Genomic DNA, 16,551 nt, shown 5'->3' on the forward strand with positions numbered 1-16,551 from the left:
CCTGGGCTTAAGCGATCCTACTGCCTCAGCCTCCCCAGTAGCTGGGACTACAGGCATGCGCCACCATGCCCGGCTAATTTTTTCTATATATATTTTAGCTGGCCAGATCATTTCTTTCTATTTTTAGTAGAGACGGGGTCTCGCTCTTGCTCAGGCTGGTCTCGAACTCCTGACCTCGAGCGATCCACCCGCCTCGGCCTCCCAGACTGCTAGGATTACAGGCGTGAGCCACCGCGCCCGGTCTGCTTTATACATTCTTAAGTCTTTTTAATTCTCAGCTGCTCAAAGAAGAGAGAAAGATATATTTATGCAATATTTTGTATGTACCTTTGTATTTGCCGTTTGTTCTTTATTTCCTTGTGTGAATTTGATTTACCATTTGGTATCATTTTCTTTCAAACTGAAAGACTTTCCTAAGTATTTTGTATAAGGCAAGATTGCTAGCCATAAATTCTTCAGTTTTTGTTTATCTGTTGTCAATTTAAAAATATATAGTGATAAATCTCTAAGTATTAATCAAAAGCTTTTATTTGGGAATAATGTACAAGAAGAAGGATTGCAATCTTGGACACACTACAGACCAGGGGGGCCTCCAGTGTGTCTGGAGAACAGAGGAAAACGTTAGAGTTTTGTTGGTGAAAAAGGAGGTTAGGCAAGTTGTTTTGAAAGAAAGTTCATTGGCACTGGCAGTATCCTTCAGGAGCTGGCCAGCTCTGATTTGTGAGTGGCGGCAGTGGCTAGGTAGAATTTGTAATGTTAAAGCCACAGCACACTGGTTCATGGGATTGGGCTTGTGAAACCGTGTCAGGCAAGTGTTTTCGTATAAGCGGCTGTCTGTCTTTGTGCTGCTAACTGTCCTCGTGTGACTTGTGGTAAACTGCAGTGTGCAAAAATTTCTCGTGATAATTCCTCTTATCAGGTATATCATGTGTGAGAGCCCTCCATTTATGGCCTTCCCTGGCTCCATTTTGCCTGGGTTTGACACAAGTGAATCCAGTTTGAATGTGAGAGCTTTTGCGATGGCTCTTTTACAACGCTCTTCTGTCAACTTCAATTTGAAGGATAGTTTGGCTGGATATAGAATTCTTATTTGACAACTTTTTCCTTTCAGCACTTTGAATATTTCATCTCACTGTCTTCTCACCTCCATGTTTTTCCGATGAGAAGTCAGCTACTAATAAGAATGTCATTCTTCTGTATGTGACGAGTCTCTTATTTTTTCTCCTGCTGCTTTCAATAGTCTCCCTTGGTCTTTGTTTTCTAATAGGTTGCTTCTTGATATGTCCAGATGCAGGTTTCTTTGTTTTATTCTACTCGGAGTTTGTTGAGCTTTTTGAATTTTTAGATTATTATATTATTATTTTTCATCAAATGTGGAAATGTTGTGGCTAGTATTTCTTTTAAAATTTTTTACCCTTTCTCTCTCTCTCCTTTCCTTCTTAGACAACCGTTATTCATCTGTTGGTATATTTGATTGTCTCACAGATCTCTGAGGCTCTGTTTGTTTTTCTTCATTTTCTCCCCTGTTCTTCAGACTGGATAATTCCCATTTATTCTTTCTTTTGCCATCTTGAATCTTCTGTTGAAACTGTCCAGTGAATTTTTCCTTTTCATTATTATAGTTTTCATGTATGGAATTTATACTTGATTCTTTTTTATAATTTGTATCTCTTTATTCATATTTTCTTTTGGATGAGTCATTACCATTACAGTTTCCTTTAATTCTTGAACCATGGTTCCCTTTTGTTTTTTGAACATATCTATTAGAAATAGTTTGAAGTCTCTCTGGAAATTCCATGATCAGGACCCCATACGGCTTCTGTTTTACGGGTTTCACTTTCCTGTCTCTTAATTTTTTTTTGTTGGAAATTGGACACTTTAGGAAAAAATACTGTACAAACTCCAGATTCTGATTTGTCTCCTCCCACTTTCAGGAATTTACCTGGACTAATTATGGGGTCTGTCTCCCTTGTGGTATACAGCCATTGATGTCTCTTCAGGTTTTTTGTTTTTTATTCTTCCTTTTGTATTTAAGCCTGGCTTTGCAGGACTCACCTCTGTGGTATAATATAGTGGTCAGAGGTTGCATTCAAACCCTTGAGTCAGTAAGGTTTTCACACTTTTCTAATGGATTTGTGTGCGGATAGGGAAATGCATCCGAAGTTCAGGCAGTTCACGGGTCTTTCTAGATTTTACTTCCTTCTGGACCTCATCCTGTCTTCTCCACGACTTCACAGGGCCTTGCATTCAATCAGGAGTGTGTGCACAGCTAGGGTTGCCTATCGTTTCTCCTCAGCACGCATGCAACCTTGCACAGATGTTCACTGTCCAGACCAGTCAGGATATGTGGCAGTTTATTACAGACCACTATGCCTATCTCATTTTCCAGATTTTTCCTGTGAAATTTTTTATTAGTCTGCAAATCTGCTGTTAACTTCAACTGGGATCGTGACCTCAAACTATCTGCAATGTTGCCATTCCTTATTGGTTTTTACCCAAAATCCCTACTGTTTCTCATAATGGCCGAAGGTATTGGGTATTTCAAAGTTCTGCTCCAAATCAGATCAGTTCTCTGCAGCAGAGAAACTTCTGGTTTTCGCAGCTTGCCTCATTCTGGTAGAACTACTGTTGCTGATGGAGCTAGGGAAGGTGTAGGGACAGGGGCTGGTAGGAGCTGCCGTAGGGAATAATCATACAGACAGCCACTCTTATTGCTTGAGGTTCAATAGGCTTGTTTTTGTTTTTACCCTGATAAACACTCCTCAATTTGTTGATGCCTCGGTCAGTTTTCAGAGTCCTGAAATGGTTGCTTTAGATATTAATAACTTCCTCCGGTTTTATCACTGCTTTGTAGGAAGAGGAGTTGACGATCTCCTCACTCCCTCGTTCCAGAAATCCCACCTAAATCTCTTCCCAATTTGAAGCAAAACAAAAGAAAAGAACTGTCAAGAGTGAATATGTTTAAGTATCAAATATGCTGGTTCCTTGCTCCTGGAATCTTTCCGTACACAATGCCAGTTAATTTCCATCCTTTAGATATCATTCACAAGAGCATCATCTGGTCACAGTTTGCCTTAGGCAACTCAGCAGATCAGTGAGACCCTAAGCAGGTATTTGCCTGAATGAGTTCCCTAAAAACAAGAGTCCCTGGGGAAGACGCCAACTGATAAATACAGCACGATCCAGTTTTATGCACCACTCTGCTCTAGCGCTCCCAATTTCATGTGCACAAGTATCCTTCCATTTTTATGATTAAAATGTGTAAGTTCCATGAATACATTCTGAGTATACCTCCTCTCTCCTGACTGTAGCTCTGCATTTTATCCCTGCCCCCGCAATACACCAGGGCATGTGGGGTTTTAGTCCTTGTTTTGGGGTGAGCAACAACAAGGGCTGGGTGCTAAGAGAACAGCTTCCTCTGTGAGACAAAACAGTTTTCACCGTGGTTCACTGGTCTGAGAGTTCTTCAGTTCTTGCGAATAGTGGTCCCTCTGTCGATATCCCCCTCTCGGAGGCCTGCGTCTGCCTGGCTCGGGCCACGTTGTCCTGCAGCCCTGCACTTTGGGCTCAGGCCTGAATCTGAGCCTGCAGGGCCCTCGTCTGAGTCTCTAAGATTCACCCTTTTCGCCTTTCCCTCAGCGCGAGGAATGGCAGTTTGAATTCTCAAGTTGCTACCGCTGTCGCGGCTTGGAGTTCCCTTTTACTCCTTCGGTAGTTAACTTCCTTGTACTTAAGAAACTCTATATTTTTTCCTGTTCAGATTAGTGGTATGACGTTTGTCTCCTGAATGATTATAACCTGAATGAAGTGGATGAGAGAGAAAGGTAGGTGTATGCAGGGAAATTTATTTCTAGTTATCATACTTATGTCCGTGAACATTGTAATTAAGTTGAAAACAAAACTAAAGTTAGTAAGATTCTTGTAAGAGTTTATATTATCAAAAGGACCACCAGCCTGAACCAAAAAGAGATGAGTTTGAAATGTACAGCAACCCTTGTGCCCCCAACCTTCTGTGGGCAGGAAGTTGACTACCCCAAGGAGGGTAAGTATATATTTATTACCTTAGGCCTATTTAAGAAATGGCCGAGGATGATAATGGAAAAGAATTTCCCAGAGGGTAGAACCAAGAGCCATGAAAAAGTAGACTGAGATCCACTCCCATGAAAAACCGTGGTCAAATCAAGGAACTTTCCCTACCCCATAAAAGGCGGCATTGAAATATCTGCCCTGCAGCATCTAAGAGTGTTACAAACCTCATCTGCTTAGTATCTCATTTCCCCAGAGATCATTATTTCAGTCTTCGCAACAAGTTCTGTGACTTAGGCATTATTATTTTACTCCTTCACGTGAGGAGATGGAGGCACACAGGGACTAGTTACCCTTCCTGCCGCCATCCAGCCAGTGCTGTGCGGGGCAGTATCAGGATTCAAACTCAGGCTCGTAGTCACTATGCTGTGGAGCCTCGGTTTCCCTGTTGGGAGCTACATAAAATCTGCCAGACAATGTCAATGCATTGAATGTATAATATCTTCCTTTCAAAGAACCACATATATCAAATGCTTTCCATTCCCTCGTGTGGAGCACTCAGTTCTGCGCAGCCCGTGAGCACCTCTGCGGACCTGTAGATCCAGGCTGGGCCAAAGCACGCTGTTAAGGAGAGACTGTAGGTGTACATATAGAAGAAAAAATATGTGTATCCATATAAAATTTCCCCCTCCCCTGCACACACACAGTAGTTACTTAACACTCCTGGGTTTCCATCTCCTCCAGTCACACGTATACTCTCGGCGTCTCTGCGGGCGAAGCCATTGTGCTGTGGCTTTGGCCAGCTGACTGAACTCCTCTAAGTTTGTTTCCACACCTACAGACTGCTGAGTTGTTTGATTTGCTTGTATATTCCTGCTCGCATGTTCTGGATATTAGTCCTTTGTCAGATGAGTACTTCTTACTTTCTTCCACTCAACAGATTGTCTCCTCACTCTGTTGATTGTTCCCTTTGCCGTGCAGAAGCTTTTCAGTTTAATACAGTCCCATTTGTCTATTTTTGTTCCTGTTGCCTTTGCTGTTGAGGTCTCAGCCATAAAACCTTTGCCTATACCACCAGTGTCCTGAAGTGTTTCCCCTATGTTTTCTTCCACTTGTATAGCGTCAGGTCTTATGTTTTTAGTCTTCAATGCATTTCGACTTGACCTGGGTAAATACTAAGGAACACAATTGCTGTATCATATGGTAAGAATATGTTTAGTTTGTAAGAAAGTGTCTTCCAAAGTGGCCGTACCACTTTGTAATTCCACCAGCAGTGAATGGGAGTTCCTATTGCTTGACATCCTTGCCGTAATTTGGTGGTGTTATTAAATAATATGTTGGGCTTTGGCCATTCTCATGGGTGCATAGTGGTGTCTTGTTTTAATTTGTAATTCCCTAATGACATATGAGATTGAGCATGTTTTCGTATGCTTACTTGTCATCTGTATATCTTCTCTGGTGACATGTCTGTTCAGGTACTTTGTTCATTTTTTCAGCAAATTGTTCATTTTCTCATTGTTGAGTTTTAAGAGTTCTTTGAATATTTTAGATAACAGTGCTTGATTAGATGTGTCCTTTGCAAATATTTTCTTCCAGTGTGTGGCTTGTTTCCACATTTCTTGACATTACCTTTTGCAGAACAAAAGTTTTTAATTTTAATGAAGTCCAGCTTATCAATTATTTCTTTGATGTATCATCCCTTACGCAAGGCACGATTCTAGGCAATCATACCCAAAGGTTCACTGTCGGCAGGGCACAGTGGCTCATGCCTGTAATCCCAGTGCTTTGGGAGGCCAGGCAGGAGGATTCCTTGAGGCCAGGAGTTCAAGACCAACCTTGGCAACATACAGAGACCATGCCTCTAGAAAATTTTTTTTAAAAATTAGCTAGGTGAGGTGGCACGCACCTGTAGTCCCAGCTACTCAGGAGGATGAGACCAGAGGATCACTCGAGCCCAAGAGTTCAAGGTTGCAGTGAGCTATGATGGCACCACTGCTCTCCCGCTTGGGCAACAGAGCAAGACCCTGTCTCTAAAAGCAAACAAGCAAAAAAAAAAAAACCACAGTGAACTCTGGGAGGCCGAGGCGGGCGGATGGTTTGAGCTCGGGAGTTCGAGACCAGCCTGAGCAAGAGCCAGACCCCTTCTCTACTAAAAAGAGAAGGAAATTAGCTGGACAACTGAAAAAAAGTATGGAAAAAATTAGCCGGGCATGGTGGCGCATGCCTGTAGTCCCAGCTACTTGGGAGGCTGAGGCAGGAGGATCACTTGAGCCCAGGAGTTGGAGGTTGCTGTGAGCTAGGCTAAGGCCACGGCACTCTAGCCTGGGTAACAGAGTGAGACTCTGTCTCAAAAACAAACAAACAAACAAACAAACAAACAAAGTGAAAAGGAAAACAAAGCAGTGGTTGTGAAGGCAGGACATCTTGGGATCTATGGTTACTTGATGTGGGCTTAGAAGCTCCAATTCCTGGGGAATGCAGGGAAAAGCATTAGATGGGGTAGGCTCTGGTCTGTCCGGGTGGTTCGGGTGACACACGATGGCCCCCGTGGCAAAACTTGGTTTGTGTGATTTATGCTTTTGAGGTGCTCCTTTGGCACGTTACAAAAGAGAAAAGCTTGCATTGAGTCTGTTTCAATCTGTGCTAACGGATTGCAAGGGGCTGCAGCATTTTATCGCGATGAGCCCTTCTACTTACATTTATTAGGAGCCTTGTGACCCTGTCGTCACATGTGAGATCTCAATGTTGTTTGTGTTTAATCCCAGAGAATATCTTTTAATCCCTCATACTCCTCGTACAAATAGCATACACCTGATACGAGGCCCTGGGACACTATCTTTGGGATGAGTGTAACTAAGACAAAGAAAATTCCAAGGGCGCACCGTGGCATAAGGAGTGGACTTGCTCCTTCGGAGGACTGGGATGAGAAAGGAAAATGAGCCGTTGGTTAGTGCGGCATGAATCACGATACACTTGCCTAAGGTGCGATCACAGGACACAGGTCTGCGCACAAGGCATCCTCTGTGACATCGTATCTGAGAATTCAGTGACAGGGCTAAAAGTCCCTCACAGGTGTGTGCTGGACTGGTGGCGACTCTTGAGAGTCTGTCCCCGGTGATGCCCAGTGACTGCCTGACTAGCAGACGTGGGCAGGCCTGGCCGTTTAGCAGCTGCTTGGCCAGGAGCCCCCAAACCGGGTGACTCTCCCCGCTACCGCCAGTGTATCAACACCTGAAGGACATCATGCAACTCTGACGTTGCAATGAAAGTGCAGCCACCTGGAGCTGGTCCATCCTGGCCACAGTCAGAAAGCACAGCACTGTCACTGATGGGGCCAGTCTTGCTCCTGTTGCCCGTTGCAAATTGCCCAGGAAACTACGGCTTCCTGCGGGGACCTACTGCCCGGCCGCGAGGGCGGAGGGCTCTGGAGCCCAACCACCGGCCGCCGCCCAGAGGCAGGAGGCGCTGGAGTGGGACCCGGCTCAGCCTCACCCCCTCAGGGCTTTCCGTGGAGACTCGAGGAGTGCCCGGGGAGGCGAAGCCCCCAGGACAGCGTCGGGCACACACGGAGCGCCTGCTGCGCGAGCACCACGGTTTCCCTTGGCGTCGGGCACGATGATGCGGTCGGTTTTGGAGATTCTCCCGCGCTTCGTTCCTCCGCTCTCCTGATTCATAGCTTGTACGCCGTACTTGCGACGTCTCTTCGTTCTTTCTGGTGGCTCTGAAGCATGGTTTCCAGGTACCCGTCAGGAAGGAAGTTCCCGAGTTGAGGAGCCTCGTCCTAGTCGGGACGGGCCACTATGACACAGTGCCGGGCCCGGAGGCTTAACAAACAGACAAGCGCTCGTCACCGTCTGGAGGACGGGAGTCTGAGGGGAGAGCACGCGGGGCCGGGTTCTGGCCGGGGCCTTCCTCCTGGCTTGCACCGCGGCCTCACGTGGGGGAGAGAGGGACGGCTCTGGTGTCTCTTCCTCTTCTTCCCTGGACACTGACGTCACCATTAGGCCCCAACCTCAGGAGCCCGTTTAAGCCTAGTTACCTCCCACGGTCCCACCTCCAAATACCATCACGTGGAGGGTTGGGACTTCATCACAGGAATTTCGGGGGGACACATTCAGTCTCTAAGAGCCACCGGTCGGCCCCACCGTGCAGGTTGGGGGTGGGTTATGGGGTTCACGGGGCACAGAGGTAGAGGAAGCACAGGGGCTGCCTCCTTCTGGAGACTGTGGGGCCACTGCCGGGCCGGGGGCAGACACGAGGCAGGTGAGGGAGGAGCAGCAGCACGAGCCCTGACGCGGGAGCGGGGTGCTGCCCGTCCCTGCCTGGGGGCCCACGCACGCCGCTGATCTCCGCTCCCCACACTTGCCCTGATGGCCTGACGTGTGCGCAGCCGGACACCAGGGACACAGTGGGTCGGGTGGCCGGTGGAGATGCCCCGCTCCCCTGCCAACCAGGGCCTGCGCGGTGCAGTGTTCTGGAAGCTTCTGGACCTCAGGGCCATGGTGTGCGGGCCCACACCTCACTGTCCAAGCCTAGCACAAACCCTGGGCTCCCTTCTCGATGTGGAGAGCAACCTGGGAACAGGAAAGGGGCGGCAGCCAGGAAAGCTCCTCCGAGAACGAACTGTCCTTCACAGAGCCACGGAGGGCAGGCAGGACTTGGGCACCGCCCACGGGGAACTGGAGAAGGGAAGGTGATGGAGGAGCGTCTGTCCGGCTGACCGGCAGTTCCCTTGGGCAGATGGGGCGGGCGAGGGCCCAGACCTGGCACCCTGTGTCACCCAGCGGAAGGGCCAGGCCTCAGTAGACAGCTGTGCCGCACCTACCGTCGCTGCTGGGCTCACAGCTCTGCTCGGCAGGCGGCGCCAGGGCTGAGGCTCTGGGAGTCGCAGCCGCCCCGGCCCTCTCGGGCCCTCCGGGAGGAATCAGAATTCAGAACCTGGAGGGGCGGTTGGCCGGGAGGGAGCGAGGGCAGGTGCTGGGTCTCGCCCGTGCTAGGATCAGAGACTCTGAGAGGTGGGCTGCGAGGAAGGGGTGGAGAGGTTGGCCACGAACACGGGATGAGGGGAGTTTGGCAGAGACGGGGGGGACAGGACGGTCCCGTGAAAGAGGGGGCATCCTCCCCTCGGCTCAGCATCTCCCCTAATGGATTCCACATCTCACTGTTACCTGCCCAGATGTCTCCCTCCAGCAACCACCTGGACCCCACCCCTGAGGCTCCTCCCAGACAACAAATGCCACGTCCCAGGCAGCCCCTGCTCGGCCCTCTGCCCGTGGGGTCTGTGCCCAAGCCCGGCAAGAGGGCAGCTGACCCTCAGCCCCCTCAGCCTCCATCCCCAGCTCGCGCCAGCCCTCCGGCCACCATGTGTCGACAGCCATTCTGCCCCTGCGGGGCCGGTTGGGTTTGTGACCGCTGGTATACATATTTGTGTCAGGAAGGGACTGTTTGATACGAATACAAATCTATGCATGCGACAGTTCCACACAAGAGTTCGGTCATCCTTTGGGACGGGAATTGTGGGGGATTCCAGGCAAAATCCCGAGGGCCCCTGAGGTCAGGCCCCTGAGGCCACAGCAAGATGGGTCTCCTCGTTCCACGGGACAAGGCCCTTTTGTGCCCAGAAACCCTGCACAGGGACTTCGTATGCTCCCCCCACTGTCACGTCACAGACACAGGCCCGTGAGGAGATGCCCCTTGCCGGGTCCCGATTAGGATTCCGGGGAGCTGCCGCCTCGCCACGCGCCAGCGCTCCACTGGGCCGCGCAGACGTCAGCTCCTGTGCCCCGGCAGAGAGCCGTGTCCCCTAGACCCGCGCCTTTCCTGCTGTCAAACCCCTCCCCAGGAAGGGCCCTGGCTGTGCTGAGGGTCGCTCTGGCCCCGGCGTCCGCCTCCTCCAGGGAGGCAGAGAGAAGCTCCCCAGAGAAAAGTACCCCAGCCAGGCTCCCTTCTAGAAAGTGGGCAGATGACCTAGAGACCGGAGAGGCTCCAAAGCAGCTTTCCGTGACAAGAGGGCTAAGGGACACACATGATGACGGGATGCGCAGAGAAGCCCCCCTGGGGTAGGCGAGGCTCTGTGAGTGGGCACAGAGGGACCTCAGGGATCTGTGGGAGTCTGCCCGCGAGGCGGCATCGCAGGGCCAGCCTACATCTGGAGGGGAGCACCCGGGGGTCTCAGCGGGCCCTTCCTTTCTTCCTTCCTCGCGGTCCTCACTCCCCGAGCGGCACAGATGCCAGGACAGGGACAGCAGCCCTGAGAGCATTTTCAATAAAACTTCCTTTATTTACATTAACACACAATATCCCAGGGCACTGTCCCCTGGAAGTGCATCCCCCCCACCCTGCCCCCACGGCGCGAGGCGGAGCCCTTGGCACTCGAGGCTGCAAGCTGTAGCAAGGGGCCACTCTCCGTCAGGGCCCACCTTGGGGGCTGGCCCCCGAGCGGCCGCCCTGCTGTCCCTACAGGCTACGGCGCCGCTTCTTCCTCGTCCCCGAGACAAACGGGTTGCCCCTTCTCTTTCGAGGCTGTGAGGATCGACCTGGCCCCAAGGCCAGGGGTTGCCCCCCCGAGACCCCGAGCTGAGGCCCTGGGTGGGCGGTCTCTTCAGCAGAGGACGGGCCCCCAGAGAGAGTTTGCTTCTTAGACTTGGCCACCGTAGGGGCAGCGAGGCTGAGGCCTCTTCTCTGAGCAGATGGGGGCTGGGCAGGGACAGGGCTCTGGGACAGCCTCCAGGGCACGAGCCTGTACTGGGAGGACAGGAGGAAGGTCAGGCTGGGGAGCTCCTCCTGATCCTCACTGGAGCCATCGCCTGGCCTGAGCGTCTCCCCGACAGGAGAGGCTCCTGGGAGACCTAAGGCATCCCTGGTCCCCAGGCCAGGGGAGGAGGGTCTTCGGCCCTGGGGAGGCGAGGCTGGCCGGGCGGCCCTCAGCCTGGGGGACTCTGGATGCCCAGAGAGGTGAGCAGGGGCCTTAGGCCCGGGCAGCTCGGCTTGCACTCTGCCGTGTCCTTGAGGGGCACGGGCAGCCGTCTGTGGTGGGCAGGGTTCTGCACCGACCCCCAGCCGGGGGCCACAGCCGTCGCTGTCTGCACCTCGGCCAGCTGCAGACTTAGAAGGACTCGAGTCCAACCTGGGTGCACCACGACTTGGGGCTGCCCCCACACCCCGTTTCTCCTTCAAGTCCAGGAGTCGCTTCTCCACCAGCTGGGGGAAGAAAAATGGGCATTTATTTCCTGGCGCTGTACCAGCTGTGAGGATGGTGGAGACAACGACGCCATTTGGGCAGAAGGCAGGGAAGGTGACTAGTCACTTGGCTTGTGTCAGAGACAGAGCCTGTGGCTCTGCTGACTGCCCTCCTGGGCCTCACTGCAGCTGGCCTCCTGCCCTTCCTCTCGGGTCCTCTGGTCTCCTTCCTACTGGTCCGCACCTGCATCTCCCCCTGCTCCCCAGTGGCTCCCCTCGGGAAGCCGTGCACCCCGGCAGGGCAGGGGAAGATACAGCTGGGGTGGCCCTCCCTGCCCTGGTCTACCCGGCTGCTCCTCCCTCCCCTGCTTTCCCTGAGGGGCCCTCTCTGCCTGGAGTACTGAGTGTGCCTCCCCCCATGCTTGCCCTGGGGGTCCCTCCCTCTCCTGGTTCACCTGGTCAAGGGTGAGCCCCTCCTCCTGCTCCAGCTCCTGGCTTAGGGCCAAGGAGTCCATACTTGCTTCTGGGGAAAGCAGTTCTTCCAGGAATCGGGGGTGAATCACGGCCTCCACCTGGGACAGAAGGAAGAGGGCGTGAGTGTCCTTGGTGGGCGTGACCTCGAGCCAAGGGGACCTCGAGGAGACGCAGGAAGCAAAGACCACCCCATCCTGGTGCACACCGCTGGGTTGTTATACCATCCCGACCACCCGCTGCACACACACACAGACACGCAGACAGAACACACACAGACCAACCCACAGCCACGCGGACACACAGGAACACAAATGCACGCACCCACAGCCACATTCACACACGCGCTTGGTGACAAAAACACACAGACACAGACACGTGTGACATATACACTCACGCCCGTGTACACACACACACACACACACACACACACACACACTCACACGCTGCTCTGTAGCCAAGGAACAGAGCTGAATTTCAAGGGGGAGGCAGTGTCATTCCCCGGAATGCTCCAGAGCCCAGTGCCCCAGGCCTGCCCACCTTGGTGATGAAGCCTTCCTGGGAGCACAGCTTGTCCACGTAGCTGAGGAGTCCTGGGTCCGGGTACGTCCCGGCCTCGTCCTGAGACTGCTCGGTGGCCTCCTCTTCCCACTGCGCATCAGGCTCGTCCGGAGCCCTGTGGGGCAGCCCCAGCAGCTTGTCCATGATGTCCACGTATTCCTTGACGGACTCAGCGGGGATCTCCATGGGCACCTTGGTCTCCGGCGGCCGCCGCTGGGGTGCGGGTGGTGGCAGGTGGGCGGGCCGGGCCTTGGGGCCAGCTTTCCTGGGAAGGACCACTGAGGCAGGGAGGAAGGAGGATGGCGTGGCAGGGGCTGCAGCACTCCTCAAAGCCCCACTGGGGAGGGCTCGGGCCGGGGGACATGCATCCTGTCCAGGCCGGGGCAGGACAACCTGAGCTGTGGAACCCAGAGAGGAGACGCCGCAGAAGGGGGCACATCTGAGACAGTCTCGCGTGGGAGGAAGTTTGGGACCACTGGTGCTCGGGTTCCCTCCGCAGCCAGCCCCTGCTCCATGGGCGGACTGTGGGTTGGGTTTGGACAGGCCGCGGAGAGAGTAGCTCTGAAGCCTGAGCAGGTCAATACTCAGTTCACGACCAAGATGGCCGAGCCCCCAGGTCTTGGTGGGCGGTTTGGTTGGAAAGAGCAAATGACCCCTCTTGAAGAAAAGTTCGGGAGGTGGGGCCGGTGGCCTCCCTGGTCCCTTTGGCTTTTGCTCCCTGTGGCTCCTGAGGGAAGGTGGGGAGGCTCACCTGGCTGCTGGACAGCCTCAGGGGCTGGGGGCCCTCGAGGAGCAGGCCTCGGAGAGGCCGGTGGAGGCAGGAACTGGGACCCCTTTATCCACTGCAGCTGCTGGTGCTGCATCTCCTCTTCCTCAAACTCCATAAACCTGGGGGTGTGGGAGGCACAGGCCGTGCTGAGAGGGAGGCCAGGCCCCCGGGCCCAGCACCAGGGAGGGGCCGACCACAGGCATGGGAAGGAAGTACCCTGGGCGGGCTGTCCAGGCCCTGGCTGGGTCCAGTCCCAGGAGGGAACTGCTCCCAGGGGAGAACCACAGACTCGGGGTCGCCCTTCCTCCCCTTGCACGTGCAGGGCCCAGGCCATCGACACGGGCTGGCTGATGCAAGTCAGGCCTCTGTGACTCAGGCAGGGCCCGACCGTGGCCCCTCCTCCAGGCCTCCCCTGTGTCTGCCCAGGGCCCCAGAGCACAGCCCACAGCCAGATTCTGGGCCAGGGACGTGATTATCGCAGAAAACACCAGCTTTGCTGCCCAGATCCGGGAATCCTGAGGCTGGGGCTGTGAGCCCTGAGGGTAACCTGGGGCACAAGGGCCCAGGAGATGGCGGGAGGGATGGAGGCTGAGCTGAGAGGACAGGGTTCGTGTCCTCTGAGGGCTCTTGTTGCCTGGTTGTCTGTATGTTAGAACACAGGGCCCTGCCGAGGCGCAAAGGCAGTAAGGCCAGAGCCGTGTCCTCGGGTGTGTGAGGCGCCGGCTTCCCCTGACCAGCCTCCCCCGGTCCCTGCTGGGATGGCAGGTGACCAACTTCTGGCCACTTTTCCTGAGGAGGGGTGGACCGCAGTCCTGTGGATAGTCGCCAGGCCACCTTCTGCACAGCCCCCACCGCTGGAGGAGACGCACTGGGCCGTGCTGGTGACTGTCACCACCATGACCTTCACCATCGGGCAGGGACGACCCAAGACCCGGCAGGGCAGAGCTTCTGGGACGGGAGGCCCGAGACACCCCAGCACCCAGGTGGAGGGAGCGCGGGGCCTGTGCCGGGGGGCACCCCTCCTCACGGTCTGCACCGACCAGCCACCACAGCAGCCCTGCCTCTGTCACCCACCCTCACCCCACCACGCAGCCCTGAGCCCAGGACCCCTGACTCACTTTCCTGCCATGTCGTAGAAGACCATCCGGTCAAAGTTGCTTTTGTGTTGCCATTCCTGCATGGCCCGCCACAGGCCCTCCTCCAGGGTCATGGTGGGCTTCAGCCGGGCCAGGGTTCGAAGCACTGGGCTGTAAGACAGTGGGGTCAGTCACAGCCTACGAGCCCACCTTGCATCCCGAGCTGGCCCGGCCCAACACACATCCCCTGCCCTCCCCCAGCTGTCCTGCCATCTGTCCCTGTCACGGCTCACCCCAATGTCGGCTGCTCAGTCTTCAGGACCCTCCCACCACCAAACAGCAACACTGAGGGGATCATGTGGCCTCTCTGACTTCCCCTTGAGTCCTCATGTTACCGTGTTCAATGTCATATTCAATGTTCGGGGTTGAGTGTTTGCTTCCCCCCAAGTTCCCATGCTGAAGCCCTAGCCACCAATGTGATGGTATTGCCACCAATGTGGGGTGCTCGCACCTCTCATGCGCCCCCAGGTGATGTCCCCATGGCCATCAACAGTCAGGTGCTATGCTGGAGGGTGAAAGTCCAAGGGGAGGAATCAGCGTGTGGCCCCAGGGATCTAAACCCAAATCCTAGCCGGCGTCACACCAGGAACCCCGTCAGACCTTTGGATTTCTGTAAACTATGGCGTGGTAATTATTGGAAGACGAGGACTGGCTGGACTCGCTGTGTGGTGAGGCTCGACTGAGACAAGGACCCGAAGCATGTCGTGACTGGAGTGACGTGAGTGCGGCTGAGAAGTCTCCTTCCCAGAGGGTGGCCCACGGCCCTCAGGGCCATCCTTCCAGAACCCCTAAATTGCCCCTCCTGTCCACCCACGTTCCTCTGTATGTGTGACCTCTGCATGAGCCGCCATCCCCTGAGGACACTCACATGAGGAAGCAGGAAAGCGCTTCAGTATCAGGACTCTGGGGCAGGTGCCTCTGGGCCAGCGACTTGAAACGCTGCCAGCGTCGGTAGTTCTCGTAGACGCTCTTGGTGTTACAGGAGTCATCCCGTGAGGCGTTGGCCTGGGAGGGGGGCAGGCTGCCCTCCCTGCACGCCCCGAGGGGCTGTGGCCGAGCTTTCATTGGGGACACAATGGCGGCCAGCTGGGTCGCCGGCGGGGGCTCCGGGTGAGGAAGGCCCATGAACCAGCCTCCTTCGCTGGCTGGGACACCGCCAACAACCGGGACACTGCCAAGGACTGGGGCACCACCAGGGACTGGGGCACCGCCAACAACTGGAGCACTGCCGATGACTGGAGCAGGCATCACGGTCTCCACGGGAGGAGCTGCCCAGAGTAGGGGAGCTGGACCCTTAGCACCCCCGCAGAGGGCTCCTGGAGCACTCCAGTTGAGTGGGGCCTGAGCCAGGACCAAGGTCTGGGTGTGAGGGGGCTGCACCGGCCCCGCTTCTGGTCTGACTTGCACAAGGACGTTGAAAGTGCCAGCCCCACTCGGGCCACGGGCACTATCTCCTCCCAGCAGAGGAGTCGCGGGCAGAGCAGACAGCACCAGGGGGGTTCCAGGAGGGAACGCTGCAGTCATGAGGGGTGGTGGCTGCTGTCCCCAGGGTGGCCGGTGTGCTGGGCCAGGGACAGGTGGGAGAAAGGGCAGACCCATGAACGGAGGCATGGAGGCACCAGGGTTCAGGGTCGTGTCCGGTTTCAGCACTGAGGATGCTGTGGAGACAAAGGAAAGGGTGGATGGAGGAGGAGAAGCGGCAACCAGGAGGGAGGCTCTCGCGCTCCCCATTAGTGAGTGGGGATCACAGCGAAGAATCTCAACAGGTGTGGGTGCCACACGGCCGGGGGGACATGGTGCGGGTTGCAAAAGTCCCGGGAGTGAATCTGATGCTCTGTTCCTCCATTTGAGAATTATTCCGCTGGAGAACTTGACCCTGACCCTGTCTGCCAAGAAGCAACACCTGAGCCTTCACTGCCTGCAAGAGCCCCCCCAGGGACGCCTGGCAGACAACTGGCAGCCTCGACGGCTTCTCTTGAGCCATGGATCAGGCTGGACTTTTCCGGCGGGAACAGCACCCCTTAGTGTGCCCAGCAGCACGTGAGGGACCTTCCTCAGTGGCAGTTCTAGGCACCCCAACGCTGGCAGGTTCAGAGGGCCCCATCTCATCCTCAGTCTTCCTTTTCCTCATGTTCCTTAGGACCTGCCCTCTCTATCCTAGCCTGACACAATAAAACAAAAACAACTGCAAGAACTCTCTCTCCAAGCCAGCGCCCCAGGAATCCTGAAGATAACCCCAGAACGCATCACCTCAGGGTGCAGGTGCTTCTCCTAGCACCACCCACAGCAAATGCTGAGCAGGGGTCAGATTCGGGCCACCCTATCCCCGTGCTTGGTGTTCCCTGCCCCCACTCTAGAAGCTCTGTTCCCAGGGGCCCGGTCTGTGAAGTCGGTGTTGCGTGCCCTGGG

At 54.7% G+C, this 16,551-nt stretch overlaps 1 protein-coding gene across 1 annotated transcript; it reads right to left on the bottom strand.

Moving 5' to 3' along the window:
• Window positions 1–10,482: 10,482 nt before the first annotated feature.
• LOC123645728 (NUT family member 2G-like) lies at window positions 10,483–16,273 on the bottom strand. Its single transcript, XM_045562156.1, has 7 exons — window positions 16,192–16,273; window positions 15,011–15,800; window positions 14,125–14,253; window positions 12,989–13,125; window positions 12,217–12,515; window positions 11,661–11,777; window positions 10,483–11,226 (listed from the first exon to the last, which is right to left on the bottom strand). The coding sequence occupies exons 1-7, from the start codon at window positions 16,271–16,273 to the stop codon at window positions 10,483–10,485; spliced, it is 2,298 nt and encodes a 765-aa protein (XP_045418112.1).
• Window positions 16,274–16,551: the final 278 nt, after the last annotated feature.

This window comes from Lemur catta, chromosome 10 (genome assembly GCF_020740605.2).
Source record: "Lemur catta isolate mLemCat1 chromosome 10, mLemCat1.pri, whole genome shotgun sequence".
In the NCBI taxonomy this organism is placed as follows: domain Eukaryota; kingdom Metazoa; phylum Chordata; class Mammalia; order Primates; family Lemuridae; genus Lemur; species Lemur catta.